This window comes from Hydra vulgaris, chromosome 04 (genome assembly GCF_038396675.1).
Source record: "Hydra vulgaris chromosome 04, alternate assembly HydraT2T_AEP".
NCBI classification, from domain to species: Eukaryota; Metazoa; Cnidaria; class Hydrozoa; order Anthoathecata; family Hydridae; genus Hydra; species Hydra vulgaris.
In genome coordinates this window covers 32558682-32577794 of record NC_088923.1, presented here as the reverse complement: position 1 = coordinate 32577794, position 19113 = coordinate 32558682, and the positions used below count along the sequence as shown (strand labels likewise).

The 19113-nt window shown below is 26.8% G+C and overlaps 1 protein-coding gene across 1 annotated transcript in view; it reads right to left on the bottom strand.

Annotated features, from left to right (window-relative positions):
* The window catches only part of LOC100198204 (dyslexia-associated protein KIAA0319-like protein), a 70137-nt gene extending 57355 nt beyond the window's left edge, over positions 1–12782 (bottom strand). The window contains exons 1-3 of the mRNA XM_065796101.1: positions 11979–12782; positions 9216–9252; positions 1814–2217 (exon numbers count right to left, since the gene is read on the bottom strand). Of these exons, the coding sequence (XP_065652173.1) occupies positions 1814–2217; positions 9216–9252; positions 11979–12510 (973 nt within the window). The 5' untranslated portion in view covers positions 12511–12782. The remainder of the gene's footprint in view (positions 1–1813; positions 2218–9215; positions 9253–11978) is intronic.
* Positions 12783–19113: the final 6331 nt, after the last annotated feature.

Genomic DNA, 19113 nt, shown 5'->3' with positions numbered 1-19113 from the left:
TATATATATATATATATATATATATATATATATATATATATATATATATATATATATATATATATATATATATATATATATATATATATATATATATATATATATATATATATATATATAGTAGGGTGATTCTAAAAACAACTTTTTTTGAAATTATCTGCTGCCACCCCCTAAAAGTGTTCTACATAATAAATTAATACTAAATTTAAAAAACTTTTGAATAAAAAAAAAATTTCAAGGGTCGCTCAAGGCCCTTAAACATCAGACAGGTCCCTAATATTTTGAAAAAAAAAGTTCTTCAGAAGCATATCATGTTGGGTCTCAAAAGAAGTGAAATTTTATAAAAACTTTAAAAATAATAATCAATTATATAAAAATTATTAGTTTAAATTTTATGGCTTAAAAACTATCATTTTTTAATAAAAAATAAAAAGGTACATATTTTCATAGCGTTTTCAAATAAATTTTTTTAATTTGTGTTTCCATAAATTTTTCTTATTATTTTTGAAATTTTTAAAAAATTTCACTTCTTTTGAGACCTAACATAATATGCTTTTGAAGAACTTTTTTTTCAAAATATTAGGTACCCCTCTGATGTTTAAGAACAACCCCTAAAACTTTTTTTTACTCATAAATTTTTTAAATTTAGTATTAATTTATCACATAGAACACATTTAGGGAGTGGCAGCAAACAATTTCAAAAAAAGTTGCTTTTAGAATCACCCTAATATATATATATATATATATATATATATATATATATATATATATATATATATATATATATATTTTATATATATATATATATATATATATATATATATATATATATATATATATATATATTTATATATATATATATATTTATATATATATATATACATATATTTATATATATATATTTATATATATATATATTTATATATATATATATATATATATATATATATATATTTATATATATATATATATATATATATATATATATATATATATATATATATATATATATATATATAATTAGAACAAGAACGATTGTTTAACAATAATCTCAAAAGAAAAGTTAAAATTCTTGGAATTAACTAAAAATTATTGAACTTATTTTAAAAGCAATTAACTAATAAATTTTTGTACAAAATCTGACAATAAATGATTTATGCAAAGTGCAATTTGTAAACATAAAGTGAACTATATACAAATGAGATTTTTTTGTGTCTTCATGTTATAGATTTGATAAGAAAATATTTTTTTAAACATTTTTTAAAAAAAAACATTTTATAAACTACATAAAAGTAGACATAGAGTACAAGTAGATTAAATGGATTTTTTATGTTGCCAAATTATTGGTTTATAAGATTGAAAGATGCATGAGTAAATATATGTAAATATAATTATACATTTACAAGATCAAATGATGAATAAATACACACTAATTATGTCTATGACAGCTGTGTAAATAAATATTAAAAAAAGAATAAATGTATTTATTCTTTTTTTAATATTTATTTACACCGCAGTAAATATTTTTATTTACACCGCTTATCACCCTAAAATTATTTAATTAAAACTACTTTATTGATATGCTGTTTCTTATATTCAATTTATCATATTTAAAAGATATAATAAATAACAATGATATGTTAGATTTCTTATATAACATATTTAAAAGATATAATAAAAGAAAGTGAAACAAAATATAAATATAATAATTTATAAATAAGATAAAAATAGATGGATAAAAATTTATACAAAAAAAATAAACAACTCTGTTAAAAAACACTTCTTTGATAGTCAATACAATAAAACAACAAACCTTCACTAAGTTTTATACAATTTGAAGTTTCTGAGGATTCTTCAGACTCGTCACTTGGCTCCTGACAGTTTGGAATAATGCGCTGTAAGTAAGACAACATATTAGTTGCAGTGAACTCAGCTACGCATTTACCATCAGAAATTTTATTGCACTCATTTTCACATATCTTGATAGGAATTGGATTATCCTGATCAGTGCACTGTGGATATATTCTGTAACAAATAGCCTGTAAAGCAATACTTTGACACTTCTTTGATATTGTCATGCTAATCTTTTGGATTGGTGCACGCAAATGATCTTCAAGGCTGGTCTCATTATTATCCTCAGAATATATATACATCTTTGTGGGATCTAAGTGAGTACTGCAGACTGAGCCTGTATAAGAGCGACACACAGATTTTGGTCTAAATAAATTGATTAAAGGATTAGTAACTCTAGCAAACTAAACTATTGCATAAATTATATATTTAAAACAATTTATTTTTTTGGTGGGTAGGGAAAGAAGGGTGGGAAGGGGGAGAGGAGGGGTTGGAGAGAATAGGGACGGAGGAGCTATAACTAAAACAGCTCTAGTTTTGCAACTCACTCTAAAACAAAAATCTAAATAGAAATAATGCAGTAATAACAGGTGTGTGCAAATAATATAATTTTAAGTTTAAAAAGACAGAATGTTAAGCTATTATTTTTTTAAGTTACTTTCATTGTTATTGATAGTAAACAACTGGGGTTGATATTTGATAGAGGCTGGGACCGGGGCCAGATAATGATAAAGCTGGGGCCAGGGCTGGGTTTAGTAAAGTAAAGTATTTTTTTTTAATTCAAAAGTTATATTTTATATATATGATAGTAATGATGTTTATATGTGCATATGCACATATAAACATCATTACTATCATCATCATCATCATCATCATCATCATCATCATCATCATCATCATCATCATCATCATCATCATCATCATCATCATCATCATCATCATCATCATCATCATCATCATCATCATCATCATCATCATCATCATCATCATCATCATCATCATCATCATCATCATCATCATCATCATCATCATCATCAGGCTTTAGCCTTCCTCTTTTATGTTCTTTCTCTAATATAAATAATTAAAAGCATTTTCTTTTCTTAAATAAAGCTCATTCATACAAATCTAAGGCATTCTCTTCCTTCTACCACTACCATTTTCTTCCTTCTACCACTACCATTTTCTTCTGAAGCTGCTACCTCTCTACACGCTGATACCTAAATCACTTTAACCTTCTCTAAAAAATGTTGTTCGATACAACATTTTTTTCTAATCTGGCTAAGATTATGCCTCATTTTCTCACCATGTTATAGTCATACTACATATCCATCTGACCATCTTCTCATTTGGTAAATACTACACCATATAAATACTAAAGTTTATATAAAAATGAAACAATATTGTTTTGCTATTTATTTAGATGCTTGCCAGCATCTAAATAAATAGCAAACATATGTTTATATCCATAATATGTTTGCATCTTGGAAACTTTTATTCCTTCTAGAATAAAAGTTTGGAAGCTTTTATTTCTTCTCTTCAATTTTAAGTCAAGTCTAATTTTACTCCACATTTTTCACCATCTTGAGCGTTTGCTTTATTAAATAGTAATCATTTTTTTCATCTTTTTTACAAGAACATCTCTCTTAATAACAAATCCCCTTTTATTATTCTAAGAAGCCAATGCAAAAAAGTCCTGTCTGATGTTAAGCTCTGTTATTCTCAGTTTATTAAATCTTGTATCTTATCTCAGATGTTAGGTTCTATAGACTTTTGGTAAGTCTTCAATAATGTCATTAATTATTGACCTTGTTTAATTATTGACCAAAATTAACTTGGTCAATAATTAAACAAGTCCTCGCCTACAGCAATGTAACAAAAAAATGCTTGCTTTGCCTTCATGAAAAACTTTGCATAATATCATACAAAGGTACGCAAAAAATATTAAATTAAAAAACAGAAATTATTTCTAAGTGCCGTCACGAAAACAAGTTCTCGCTTGACAACCACAAGCCCAAAGATTAAAAAACCAAACCATATATTTTTTAACGAAAAAAACAATGTATTTTTTAAATCTTTTCAATCTCGTCAAAAAATCAATTATATAGCTCTGATATCATTCATCGAGCACTCTTGCTGAATATATGCTCACAGAAAAATTAATCTTATTTATATATTTATATATATATATATATATATATATATATATATATATATATATATATATATATATATATATATAAATATATATATATATATATATATACATATATATATATATATATATATATATATATATATATATATATATATATATATATATACACAGGGTTGGAAACTAAGTTTTTGCCGAGTTATAACTTGTTATATCTATGTGTTTATGTGAGAGAAGTAAATCGTTTGTGTTTCTATGTATTCATAGAATATTCTTACTTTATAATTGCACTTAATAAATGAAAATAAATAATACTCAGGTATTTATTTATTGTGAAAATAAAAAAATGAATATTTTTGTTTTATAGGAATTATTGCCAAGGGTATTGTTTTGCGTTTTTTTGATTGCATCAATGAATTTTGACAGAGAAAGCTAAAAGAGTGGAAATTTGTGGAAAGAGTGGCACTGTCAGATTTTTATTTATTTTCACCCATGAAATCGGCTTTGCAGGGGAAAATTTTCAACAATGCTGCCGAAATTATGCAGGATGTTCAGCTCTGGATCAATGCAAAGCCCCCTGAATTTTTCGCAGATGGCATTGCCAAGCTGCCGGACAGATGGCGAAGATGTATTGAGAGTGATGGTAACTATTTCGAATTCCTTAGAAAGGATGATTAATAAATTTCTTGTTGTATGTTTCGTGATTCTCATAAGTTGGCAAAAACTTAGTTTCCAATCCTGTATATATATATATATATATATATATATATATATATATATATATATATATATATATATATATATATATGTAAACTATGTTAGTGTATTTTACAAATAGAATGCTCAATGTTTTTAAAGAACAGAGCAATAATTAATTAGTAAAAAACATCTAACTTTTTTCTTCAACTTGAAATTTCACCATTGCTGGATCATCAGGAAGAGTATATATATATATATATATATATATATATATATATATATATATATATATATATATATATATATTTTTTTTTTTTGTTGAATATATGCTCACAGCAAATATATATATATATATATATATATATATATATATATATATATATATATATATATATATATATATATATATATATATATATATATATGGGTATATAGTTCTATATATATATATATATAATATAAATAAAAATTATCTAAAATTAGTAGACAAACATTTCAACATAGATTGCCCTCTAAATGGAAAACGCCTTTCGTAAAATGTAATTTACAAGTGCATTGTTTCCTCACAAAATAACCCTGATAAACAATATATTGGCTAAACCGAGTGGAATGGAAAAAACATTATGCCAACCACAAACAATCATTTAAACACAAAAAATATTCAAAAGAGACTATGCTGTATATATATATATATATATATATATATATATATATATATTTAATAAATATATATAAATATATTTGGGATTTAAAAGAAAAAAATAAAAATTTTAATTTACAATGGTCTATTCTAAAATCTGTCCCTGCCTATAATAACATTTGCAAAAAATGTAACCTATGTTTACAAGAAAAATTTGAAATAATTACTCATTTAAATCAGGAAAATTTATTAAATAAAAAATCTGAATTAATTTCTAAATGTAGGCGCAAAAATAAATACCTCTTAAAAAATTATAAAAACAAATGACCAAACTAAACTATCCCCATTCCAAAGAAATTTATTTAATAATTACTTTCTGTAACTTCCCGCTAACCAAAAAAATATAGTAATAAAAATATTTTTTATAATAATTTATAACTTCCTGTAAAACATTTTTTTCTTCCTGATGATCCAGCAATGGTGAAACTTCAAGTTGAAGAAAAAAGTTAGATAAGTGTTTTTTACTAATTTATATATATATATACATATATATATATATATATATATATATATATATATATATATATATATATATATATATATATATATATATATATACACGTAAGTGTATATATATGAATAAAGAAAATGTCTTTATATTGTCATGTATAATATTGTATACTTGAAAGAGTGCTCAATAGATAAACTAGAGCTATATAGTATATATGTTACTGTTACCCGCAGTACCAGGAATTAGCCAAATGCTAATGTTTATAATTATATTATAAACATTAAATTATATTATAAACATTATATTTAAATTATATTATAAACATTAGCATTTAGCTAACTCCTGGTACTGCGGGTAACAGTAACATATATACTATATATATATATATATATATATATATATATATATATATATATATATATATATATATATATATATATATATACATACACAAATACAGGCTTGGACGGGAAGGCATGCGATTTCAAGACTTTATATGACATATATATATATTTCAGCTAATTGTTATTGCAACAATATAGATCTTCCTATATTTATGAACGGTAATGTACTTGATGAGTCATCTACTCTTCATTTTCTTGGATTAAATTTTACTTTTGACCTTTCTTGGGAACAAAATATCAAATAGATTGCAAAATTAGTGCATGCTCAAGTTGTATCTCTTTATCGTGCTCTCCACTTTCTTACCCAGGATTCAATTTTTTATCTCTATAAATTTCAAACCCATCTTTGTATGGAATACTGTTGCCATATCTGAAGCCAATCTTCAAATGATGCCTTTTCTCATTTAGACAAAGTGCAAAATTGCATTGTAAACATAGTTAGACCTGCTCTTGCAGCCAACCTTCAACTATTAATTCATGGTCATAATGTTGCTTCTCTTTCTCTTTTCTTTAAATACTATAATGGACATTGTTCTAAAGAGCTAGTGCCTCTTGTGCCATCTACAAAAAATTCATTCACGTTTTACTCGTCATTCAATTAAGTCTCATCCTTTTTCTGTGACTATTCCTAAGTGCTCCAAAAACTCTTATTTATCTAGTTTTTTTCCTCAAACATCAGTTCTTTGGAATTCACTTCCTCTATCTCGCTTTCCTCATTCATATAATTTGCAATTTTTAAGTTGTCTGTCAATCTTGCTCTATTAGCTTTATCTTTTCCCTTCTAGTAACTTTCAACTCTAAGAGTAGTTTCTTCCAGCCTTGTTGGAAGTGAAGATGATAAAAAAAAAACTATTTTATTGATTTATTTTCTTCACGCATACAATACCAATAATTATTTTACTAATTTGTTTTCTATATGCATACAGTGCCAATAATTATTTCATTGATTTGAAGTTCCATTAAATCCTAAAATAAAATGATTGGTGAATTTATTCCACTGCTTTTTACACAGCACAAAATGAACACTGTCAGTGTCACTATCAATGTCAATGTATCATTTTTGGCTTATTTTGGTTGACTCATCAATCATTAACGAAATCTTGCTCTTTGTTTTATGACTTATAATAACTTTTTTCCTCGTTTTGTTACTTTATGATTGATGCTTTGATTGATGATGATTGATTAATGCATTTGTTTGTAAAATTAAGAATACGACTCATTACAACTCCATTAATTTCTTGCAGATCAATTTTCATTTCAAAGTTTTTATCTAATAATGAAGTTTCTTCTATAATAAGAAACTTCATTATCGGACTTTAAATATTTTTATTCTTATCATAGCTTCTAAGCCAGGTGTTTTCACTTTTTGGCAGGTAGTGCAGCCATCTTTTTTCGAAAATTAAGCCACTTGTTTTTGGAGCAAAATAACTTTTTTTTGCTCCCTAAAACTGACACTTTATGATAAAAACTTAAAAATGAAGTGTGTGTTTGTGTGTGTATATATATATATATATATATATATATATATATATATATATATATATATATATATATATATATATATATATATATATATATATATATATAGATCAATAGTTTGTTGTCTTTGGGAAGAGCGGAAGGAAAAAAGTGATTCTTATGCCAACATATACATCACTTTTAATTACTTTTGACTTTCGTCCAACATTTGCGTGTTGGACGAAAGTAAAACCATTAATTTAATTACAAATAAATCGTTTTTTAAAAAAACCACAAAAATGCAAATTTAATTGACCAGAATGTTTTTAAAAACATTCTGAATATTTTTAACAATATAAACAATGTTTTTATTTTTATTTTTTTAAATAAAATGTTTTGATTTTTAATTTTTTTAATAAAATGTTTTTATATTTATTTTTTTTACTGTAAATCATGCGTGGAGTGTTGCTAAATCGACTGTCTTATAGCCTGACTCGCAAGGGAGTGCTGCTACATCGACTGACAAATAGCCTGACTCGCAAAGGAGTGCTGCTACATCGACTGACAAATAGCCTGACCCGCAAGGGAGTGCTGCTACATCTACTATCTTTTAGCCTGACCCGCAAGGGAGTGGTGCTACATCGACTGAGGGTTTGGTTGGGGCAGGCAGTCTATCAATTAATAAAAAAAAATAATTCCGGTCTTGCATTTTAATTTTTACTTTTTGTCAACAAATATGGAAAAAACTTTCGGACAACATATAAGGGTTCTATATATACACACATACATATATACAACCCTCGGAATTAGGAAAAATGAGGTCGGTAATAAATTGGCGACTTCAAACTGTTAGAGGTCGGCAAAAAAAATTTGACACAAAGATGTTACCATAAAACATAGAAATAAGGTTGGCAGTTTTTTGCCAACCTTAAACACTATTAGGTCGGCATTGCCGAATGCCGACCCTAATTCCGAGGGTTATATATATATATATATTATATATATATATATATATATATATATATATATATATATATATATATATAAAAATTAAGAGATGTGCTTGCCACTTTCTTACTCAGGATTCTATTCTTTCACAACCTCAGCATGCCCTAATTCGATTTGATATATAGTTTCTAAGAAAAATCGGAAGTAAAAGTTGATCCTATAAGATAAAGAGTAGATGACTCATCAAGTACATTACCGTTTATAAATATAGCAAGATCTAGATTGTTGTGATAATGATTAGCTGAAAAAAAATTGAGTTTTATCTGAGTTAAAATTAACCAGCCTATTAGTACTGTATGAATATATAGAAAACAAATTAGTAAAACTATCTATAAATAATTTCATGAACTTTAGAATCCTCAAATTTTGTATCAAGATTTAAGATTCAGATATGTAAATGTTAGAATATGTATAAAAATAGTGTAAGTTTTTATTAACTAAATTTAGGACCATTTTATTAAAAAAAGAAATTCAATTTACAAAAAGATTTACCTATCAGATTTTTTTTCCATACTTGATGCATTTTGTGCTAAAATAATAAAATTGTAATAATAATTATATTCCCAATTCCTAAACAAACTAAACTAAACAAAAATCATATTTAAAAGCAAAATTTGAAAAATAATTCAACATTAATATTTACCAAAAACAACTTTAATGACTTTATATTATAAATATTGAAATTTATAAAAATTATATAAATATGCTACTCTTAAAAATCTTAGATTAAACAAATTGGAAGACATAAAAAAAGATTATAGACAAAGATTTACTAGAAGAAGAGCCTCTAGTAGATTTTTGGCTGTAATCTTTTTTCATGAATTTTTTATTGCAAGTTAGCTGTTCAATGCTTTTTTAACTATTTCTTTCTTCTCAAAAAGATGTTCTTTTATTGATTTCAAAATAAAATAAAATTGAAATAATTTATAACGAAATGTATTTATAGTAAACAACCTAGAATGTAATTATTGCAAAGGTAACAGTAGATACCAGAAACTTAAGTATTACGTACAGGTATTGTCACAATATATTCAGTTTAGCCTGTAACAAAGTAAACTGTTACAAGCCAAACTAAATATGTTGGATATTAAAATATAGAGATATGATAACTTTATGATAGAGGTATATCATTGAAACTAATGATATAGCACTTCTACTTGTTTTATAAATGCAAAAGGCATTTTTTACCTATGATTTTTTCACATAAAAAGTCATAAGCTGAATATTTGGTTAGCTGTTCTCAGAAAATAAGAATCTTTCTTATTATATAGTTCGATTCAAATAAATATATTTATTAAAAAATAGTAAAAATAATTATTGCTTTGCAATATTTATTTTTACTATATAATATGGGACTCTTTTCTCCAAAAAGTATGACATTATTGAAATTATAAAAAATTTAAAAATCTTCACTTTCAAGAATGTTAAACTAAATATCAATGAAAATATATAACAAAAAATATAAAAATCTACATAAAATGTTAAAAGCTAAACTTATTATTAAATGTTTAGAAGTTGTGATATATTTTCAAGCTCAGTAAACTCAAACTTTGATAACAGGGTAAATACAGGATACTTTTCACCACAAAATATGACATCATTGGGATTATTCAACAAAAAGAGGAACTAAAAACTAAATCTCAGTTTAACAATCTTTACATTTTTTAAAAATTCTAATTCATTCCCAAAAAGGCTGTAAGCAATGGGTTTTAAATTAAACCTTGCCTTGGAGAGAAAGAGCACCATAGAAATACAAGCCCAAATAGGAAAACAATATTCCATACTTGGATGAATAAGAGATTTGTAGAGGTAGAGAATGGAGTAAGATAATGATGAGATAAGATAAAGAGAAGCAACCTAAGCAGATGCCAACTTTGCAATGGATTGTAAATATGGTTTCCATGAGAGATCAGTAGTAAATGACACTGTTGATATGAGATTTAGTAAATCGGAAATAGTGGAGCTTAACATCAGACAGCACTTTTTTACGTTGATTTCTTGGAATAATAAAAAAGCTTTTGCTCTTAATTAAATTTTTCCTTAGAAAAAAATGATCACAATAGATATAGTAGCTGCACAAGGTAAAAATCATGAGGTAAAATGAACTTGACTGGGAACCGAAAAATAGGAATTAGAGCTTCCTACCTGCCTGAATTCAGGAGGAGAGACAAAAGAAATCAACCCAATGACCTTCATGAAGAAAATCATAAAAAAATCCCATTTAGCTTGGGTAGTAGTAAGTAGTGCAGTGATAGGTTGAGTCCAAAGAAGAAGTACAAGGTGAAAGATTTATAGAGATCATTGCATGATCAAAGCCACCTAAAGGAGAACAAGGAGAAAATTAATACAAAGTAGGGTCAGAGACAAGACACAAATCAATTAGTGATTAGGATTGACTGGAAAAGTTAATTATCTGAGTAAGAGATTGAAAAATAATTGAGAAAAAAATTTGAGTAAGAGATTGAGAAAAGTACTGCTTCTAGTCATTCATTCTAGCCATTCCTTAGAAAGAGGATCTTACAAGCCAGCAGGACATAGTACAGGTTGCAAGAAATCTAGTATTGTAAAAACCAACAAACTACAATTCAATTAATGACAATAAAGAACTTAAATAGTGAGTTAATTATTTTGATTGATTTAACTTAAAAAATAAAAAAAAATCATGTATTTAATAATTAAATGTTTTTAAATTGGTTGATAATTAGTGTGTGTGTGTGTGTGTGTGTGTGTGTGTGTGTGTGTGTGTGTGTGTGTGTGTGTGTGTGTGTGTGTTTGTGTGTGTGTGTGTGTAGTTTATTATATATTTAGTATTGAAATCAATTAAACTAAAGTGTATAGTTACAATAATTTCTTCACAAATTGTTGTTTTTGTTTAGCATATTCAATACAAGTTGATCAAGTGTTGCTGGAGGCATATTTTTGAACTTATATAAATCTTATATATTTGTCTACTTAAATATGATTTTAAAATTTATATTTTTTATTAGTAGATATACTTTTAATAATATTTTTGATGTCAATAAAATTTTGATGATGAATTAATTGTACTTATTAACTATTGACTTAACTTTATTTATCACTTGAAATCTTTTCTTTAAATTTAATTTTTTAACATATTTGATAATTTATGACAAAAGCATTTGCAAAACATTTAATTGAGTGCAAAATAATACAAAATTTGCTGATTTTGTGATGTAATTACCTTGTTTTTACAGACTTAGCATAAAATTGCTACTAAACTTAATGCAATAATACCTTCTTTTTTTGATAAATCTTTTGTTCCACCTCGAAAGAATAAGTAAGGATGATACTTTTCCTTTTGTTTTGTTGCATGCACTGGCTTACACAAATCACCGTCTACTTTAAAACAAACTACTTTAAAACATTTCTGTTGTTTTTTATGAGTTAACATAACAGCTATTTCACAATCGCTTTCTTGACAGCATAGGTCAATGCACTCATCAAAAATATTTACAGAACCTAAGTTTATATAATCTCCAGCCTTCGTACCCCCATTAAGGCTGTAACCTGGTAATTTTAATCCTTTTTTACATGTTTTATAATCGTTTTGAAAAAAAGAGTTTTTAGAATCTACTGCGTTATCGGGTGGTTTATATTCTCCAGAAGCTAATTTTATATGTGACGATAGTGTTACAAAAGCTACTAAAAACCATAGTGTTTTTAAACGGAAAAAAAATTGTTCTCTTTTTATACAATTACATTTGTTTGGTCTGATTTTTTCCACTGCCCAAAAAATGCTATACAAAATTTTCTCTTTAAAAATCATAATTATTGTTTAAAAAAAGTCAGTTTAAAAAACTCGTTCATAGTACTTGATGAACTCTCAAAGACCGCCATCTTTGTTGCGGCTTAGAATGTCGTTTAAAATACGATACTTTTTTATTACGCGAGGTTAATAGATCAACATCAAAATATTTTTTGGGGAAAATCCATCTTAAAAAATTTACCTTTCTAATTTAAACTATATAAATTCTTTATATTAAAAAAATATACTTAAAGCTAAACCCAAATTATGGTGCTCGAAACCACGGGCCGATCAAGAGTTTTAGGGGCCTTTTTTTTACCATATTATTAACAGTGACGGATCCAGCAGGAGGGGAGGGGTATGTTGAAATATTTTGGTATTTTTTATACAACAAATAGAAAATATTTTAATGACTGACACTGTCAAACAAACAAAACAAAAAAATATTGGAATCACCAATAATAACAATATTAGCTGCAGTTTCTTCCACACCTATTAACTCATTTAAATACTAAAGATTAATTTAGTAGTAGTAGTAGTAGTAGTAGTAGTAGTAGTAGTAGTAGTAGTAGTAGTAGTAGTAGTAGTAGTAGTAGTAGTAGTAGTAGTAGTAGTAGTAGTAGTAGTAGTAGTAGTAGTAGTAGTAGTAGTAGTAGTAGTAGTAGTAGTAGTAGTAGTAGTAGTAGTAGTAGTAGTAGTAGTAGTAGTACTAGTACTAGTAGTAGTACTAGTACATTTTACATGGATTGTTAACAATTTTTTATCACAATAATGATAAAAAATTGTGGAGCTAAGACAGATCCTTAAGGGACGCTACTAAATACCTCCAGCCACAAGGAAACATACTCGCCCATCATGATTCGTTGAAACCGCTGGTGTAAACCAGCGGTTTCAATGAATCGTGATGGGCGATTATGTTTCCTTGTAGCTAGAGGTATTTAGTATACTCTATATATATGTTTCCTTGTTGCTAGAGGTATTATTCCTCACAAGAGACTAATTTACAAATTCGAGATAATATGCCTCGAGTTTGTAAATTTGTCTCTTGTGGGGAATCCCACAAGAGACTTTATGTATCGAATGCTTTACTGAAATCTATAAAAGCTACGTCCATAGATAACTTGTCAGATAGTGCTTTTGACATCACATCATTCGACTCCAACAAATTAGTCACACACGCTTTTTTATTGACAAAACCATGTTGATTTTTTGAAATAAGGCTATGCTCGACGAAGTGCTTGACTATAGTGTCACGTAATATTTTCTCCATCACTTTAAATACAATTGATGTTAAAGATATAGGCCGGTAACTGCCTAGGCCGAGTTTACTTTCTTTTTTAAACAGTGGTGTTACATTAGCCTTTTTCCATACTTCAGGACAACACCCACTCTCTAGTGACTTTTGAAAATTTGTGCTTAAAAGTATTGGGAAGCTGTCAGAACAGTTCTTCAGTACATATGCACTTACACCATTCACATCAACGGTTTTATCAACTGATAAATCGCTTAGCTCGTTTTTAACCAGATCTTGTGTTATTTGCAAATGTTTGCAGATAGCCTCAGTTTGTTATACAAAATATGGCAGCTCATCATTTTGGTTGAAAATGCTTTGAAAATGGTTGTTCAGCCGATTTGCAAGTTCTATTTGATTTGTGATAGTGTCGCCAATAATTCCTTTAAAGGCTGTTAATGTAGTACTAACATTTTGTTTGCTATTAACATACTTGAACAGGATCCTTGGGTTGTGATTCAATTTTATCGCTAAATCACATTCAAACTTACAACAGGCTTGATATATGAGCTTCTTCAATTGAGTATTACACGCTTTGTATTTGTTGACTAGTTGAAGGTTTTTATATCCATTCACTCTACATCGAAACCATAGTTTATTTTTAGCTTTTATTATATTCTTGATGCCATCATTCATCCATTCGCTTATTCAACGAATCCATTTTTAATTAGTCACTGGGACATAAGTTTTGTGTGCGGCCTCGTAGTGGTTCAGGAAAATGTTATAACAGTCATCAGTATTGCGTCCATTTAATTCCATCTGCCAGTCGATATTGTTAAATATTCAAATATCTTTACAAAGTTACTTTTATGATAAATACGTTTTTCAATGGATTTACCTACAACTGCAGCGCTTTTAACAACGTAATCCCAATAAAGCCTCTGCTGGGATCACGATCTTTTCTGAATAACATATAGTTTTCAATGATAGTTATCATCCCACCAAATTTCTGTAACCAAGATTATTATAGGCTTGTATGTCTCAATTGATGCCAGAAACTCTGGCGTTTTATGGTTAGTTTTTATGGTTTTATGGTTTTATGTAGCATTGGTATAACAGCATGGTATTTTATGGAATGCTGACTGTTGTAGTAGACTGATAGTTGAAAGTGATATATGCTCTAAAAAAACGTCGTTTTGATTCAATTGTCATTATATGGTTTTAAATTACTTATTGTTGATTACTTTTTATTGTTTAAATATTGAAAACTATATGATTGGTGTAAACTTTTTGTGAAGTAGCACAGCATCTGACGTCAAAGCAGGCAATACAATAAGCACAATAAAAGCAATAAGATCCAACAAAATTTTCGCCCCCCTGCCCAAAACGTGAGAGCAACAAGTTGATGAAGTATTTTTTTTGCTACTTTTAACTAGACTTATATTCATCGATAAATTTTAGATTTCATTTTAAAATATTTTAGCGTTCAAAAATTATGACCATATAAAGTTTAAACCCCCCTCAATTTGAGGGGGTTGCAAATTTTATATGGTAATAATTTAACTCTAATAGATAATACTATGAAACTTAAAATTTATCGATGAATATAAGTCTAGTTAAGAATAGTACAAAAAATACTTCCTCAACTTGTTGCTCTCACGTTTAGGGCAGGGGGGCGAAAATTTTTGGGGCTTTTTTGTTCCCAGCCTCCAATCATCGCAATTTTTTGCAAACCCTTATTATTTGATATAAGTATAAACATATAAATGTTTGGAGTTTGCTCCATGTCTGGAAGTTACCTATCTCGAACACCAAAAATTCTTTCTACGCCTCTGACATATATACCACGCATGCAACTGATTTTTTTATGTGTATTACACGTCTAAGAAATAGGTACTCGATGACAAGACTGACTTAAGTCTTCTGCGAGCTTCCTATGACTACAAATAAGTAGTTCTTTGTATCAATCTTACACAAATTTTGTTTTTATTATATTTATACACTAACATTATTTCGAAATGTGGTAAATAAACTTATAGTGAAACATCTATACTCTCCTCCAAAAAATCAGCAGATTGATTTTTATTTATTGTATTTTTTATTTTAATTGGAGTAATATAGAGGTATATTTCTTGGATTATTTTTATTTACACGTTATTATGTTGTTGTAATTGGTATTTATTTTATTCATGACTCGAAGTTGTAAGCAACTATATTTTTATTTACCTCGTATATTTTGAACTTTATATTTATGATTTAAATATGTATATCTTTACTGCCAATCAGTGATTGGTAACTTGTAATTACTTTGTAGTTGTAAAATAAAACATGTATAAAAAAAAAAAGTGTTCAGAAAATTAATTTGTTACTCAAAAATATAATCTAAAGTGTTGTCTTTATTCTATTTAGTACGGGGACCTATTTCATGGAAAAAATTTTTACCATATTAATATTAAAGAAAAAACATTTCCGCAATTTAAATCTAAATTAAGACTTTTTTTAGTACTTATGGATTTTAGTACTTACGGATTTTTAGCAGATTTTGTCTGTCACTTTAAGAAGTAATTAAACTAAATTAGCACAATAAATTTAAAAATCTAGATCAATTAACAAAAACAGCAAAATCAATATTTAGAATTTCTATGACATCAGACTTTGAATTAAAATATTTACTTCTGTACTACCTACAATTTACTTTAATTTTGTGATAATGCAGAAATTTTATTACTTTAATTTCGAACTACGCTCAGTTTATAAACCCAAAACGGAAAAGTTATGTCATTTTTTTTACCAATTTTAATTATTTTTTTTTAAAACTATTTTATTACTTTTTTTGTTTTTTAACATCTTAAAATTGTCTTATTTTAAATCCTTTGCTTATACGATACGGATATTGAAAAGCGTTACTATTAGGGCTCGATGATAAGGCTAATTTATGACTTTTTTTTGCTCCAGCCAATAGGATACTTTTTTATATTGTTGTACATTGTAAACATTTTTAAACAGCAAAATAAACTTAATTAAACTAAAAAAAAAACAGCTAAACTAAACACATACTTACAACACCTAAAGAAAGTTAAAAACTCTGTTATGCACTTGCGCTTGACAGTGGATTGAAATAATTAACTTAATAGAAAGTCGTAGTTTATAATAGTGCTGGATATTAACCCATGTTTATAAAATAGTTTATTAAAGTGCTGGATATTAGCCAATGCATTATAAATTTTATAAACCATGCAGAGTTTATAAAAGTGCTGGATATTAACCAATTCATTTAAAAAGTCTATTTATGTCCGTCGCACACTGGACTGCTTGGGACTTGCTCCTGGTTGTCGTTGAAAAATATATGCAGTTATTATAAAATTATTTAGTTGAAACTCGAATAAGACTAAGAGAAGTCTTTAGAATAAAAAATATAAATCTAAGAAGCACTTTTATAAAACACAAAAGATTTTGAGTTCTTAACTTGTTATTAGTTGTTATTTATTTATTTATTTTAATTATTATTTATTTAAAAGTATTATTTATTTAAATAAATATTATTTATTTAAAAGTAAAGAGTTGAATTTATCCCTATTGGAAAAAGATAACCAGATGAGACAAGAGCTATTTAAAACGTCTAAAACACGTTTTGCTACGTATTTTGTACGTCTTAAAGACGTCTTTTGGTCATAGGTAGCAACTAGCTAGCAAACAGCTAGCTAGTCGCTAGCTCATTTCCCACCTGGATTTTTATAATAAATTAATCTTGATGTATGTTTCTGATGTATATATAGAAAATTTAGTTTAGATTTATTTGTTATTCCCCATGCAATATAGGCGTATGTTAGTTAATGTTGAATATAAGAAAATTTAAGAATTTTTAGATTCTCTTGGGAAAGTAAAGGTTTAACTTTGTAGAGTATGCCGATACTTTTTGATATTTTTATATTAATTGTATTAATATGGGCTTTCCAAGAAATCTTTTCATCAACAGTTGTTCTAAGAAATCTAGTTGTTTAAGTTATTTTGTTGTCTATATTATTTATTTTTAGTAATGGTAAGGCTCGGTATATCGTATTTCTGATGGTTGGAATAAAACAAGATGTATTTTATTTTTTCTGTAATTAAAGATAATTTATTTACTTTAGACCAGATGTTTAAATTCTCAAGGTCGTTCACAGATTTATAGAGGTCTTTGATTGATGCTGATGTATAAAACAAATTTGTATTATCAGCAAACACAATTGCATGGAGTTTTTTTAAGAACTGTTATTATTCATTGGATTTTTTTATTTTATCATTATTTTTTTTACTATTTTTTCATTATTTCATTATTGCATTAAGTTTTTTTTTGTTATTATATATTTAAATAAATTAAAAATAAAAAAAGACCAAGAATTGAACCTTAGGAAACTCCGCATTTATTTCTATTAAATTTGAATACTTATTATCGTTTGAAATAACACATTTTGTCTGTTGAACAGGTAACTTTTAAACCAATCAAGGGTTTCGTTTTTTTATCTTTTGTCTTATTTATTTTTTACATTAAATTTTTTTTTTTTTATTGAAATACCATTATTGTGTCAAATGCTTTGGATAGTAGCCGTGACGCAGTGGTAGCGCACTTGCCGCAGAAACGTAAGATATGTGGTTCAAACCCCACCTCTTGGAGGCGTGAACTTTCTATTAAAGCTCTTCCGTGGTGCTTTGTGATAAGACCGTAAGGACTTCTTGGGGCACCTAAAAAAAAAAAAAAAAAAAAGGATAGATCTATAAAAGTTCCTAATACAAATTGCATTTTTTCAAAAAAATCACTTATGCTGTTAACTATATCTAAAATTGCACGTTTGGTTGAACGTTGTGTTTGATTGAGCATTGTGAATAAAAACCAAATTGGTTTTTATTTAATAATTTGTACTTAGGAAAAAGTAGGAAGTATTGAGATTGGTCTATAGGTATTTATTAAATACGTTTCAGCGGTTTTAAAATTGGGTATAATTTTTACTATTTTTAGTTTATCTGGTACTATTTGGTAAACTAGTAATTTGCAGTTTTTGATCCCAGTAATTTTTTTCATAATATTCCAAGTACTTTTAATATAACTATTTAATTTTTTTTATTTTTATTGTTATTTTTATATCAAGGTGCAAGTTCAATTTCAATATATCGAGTATATAAATCAATCACCCCACAATGCGTCACTTCTTTTCCACACAAGCGTTTTTTTTATTAGTTACTAATTATAACTTGGATAAAAATACTAGTCAATAAACAGTGTCTAGTTGTTTTTTTGGAACACTTATACAGTTAAATTTGTGGAACTTGTGCATTTAAATCTGAGGAACTCATACAGTTATATTTTTATTTTCTGGTTTACCGCATTACATTCTCCAAGAGCATCAAAAAAGTTT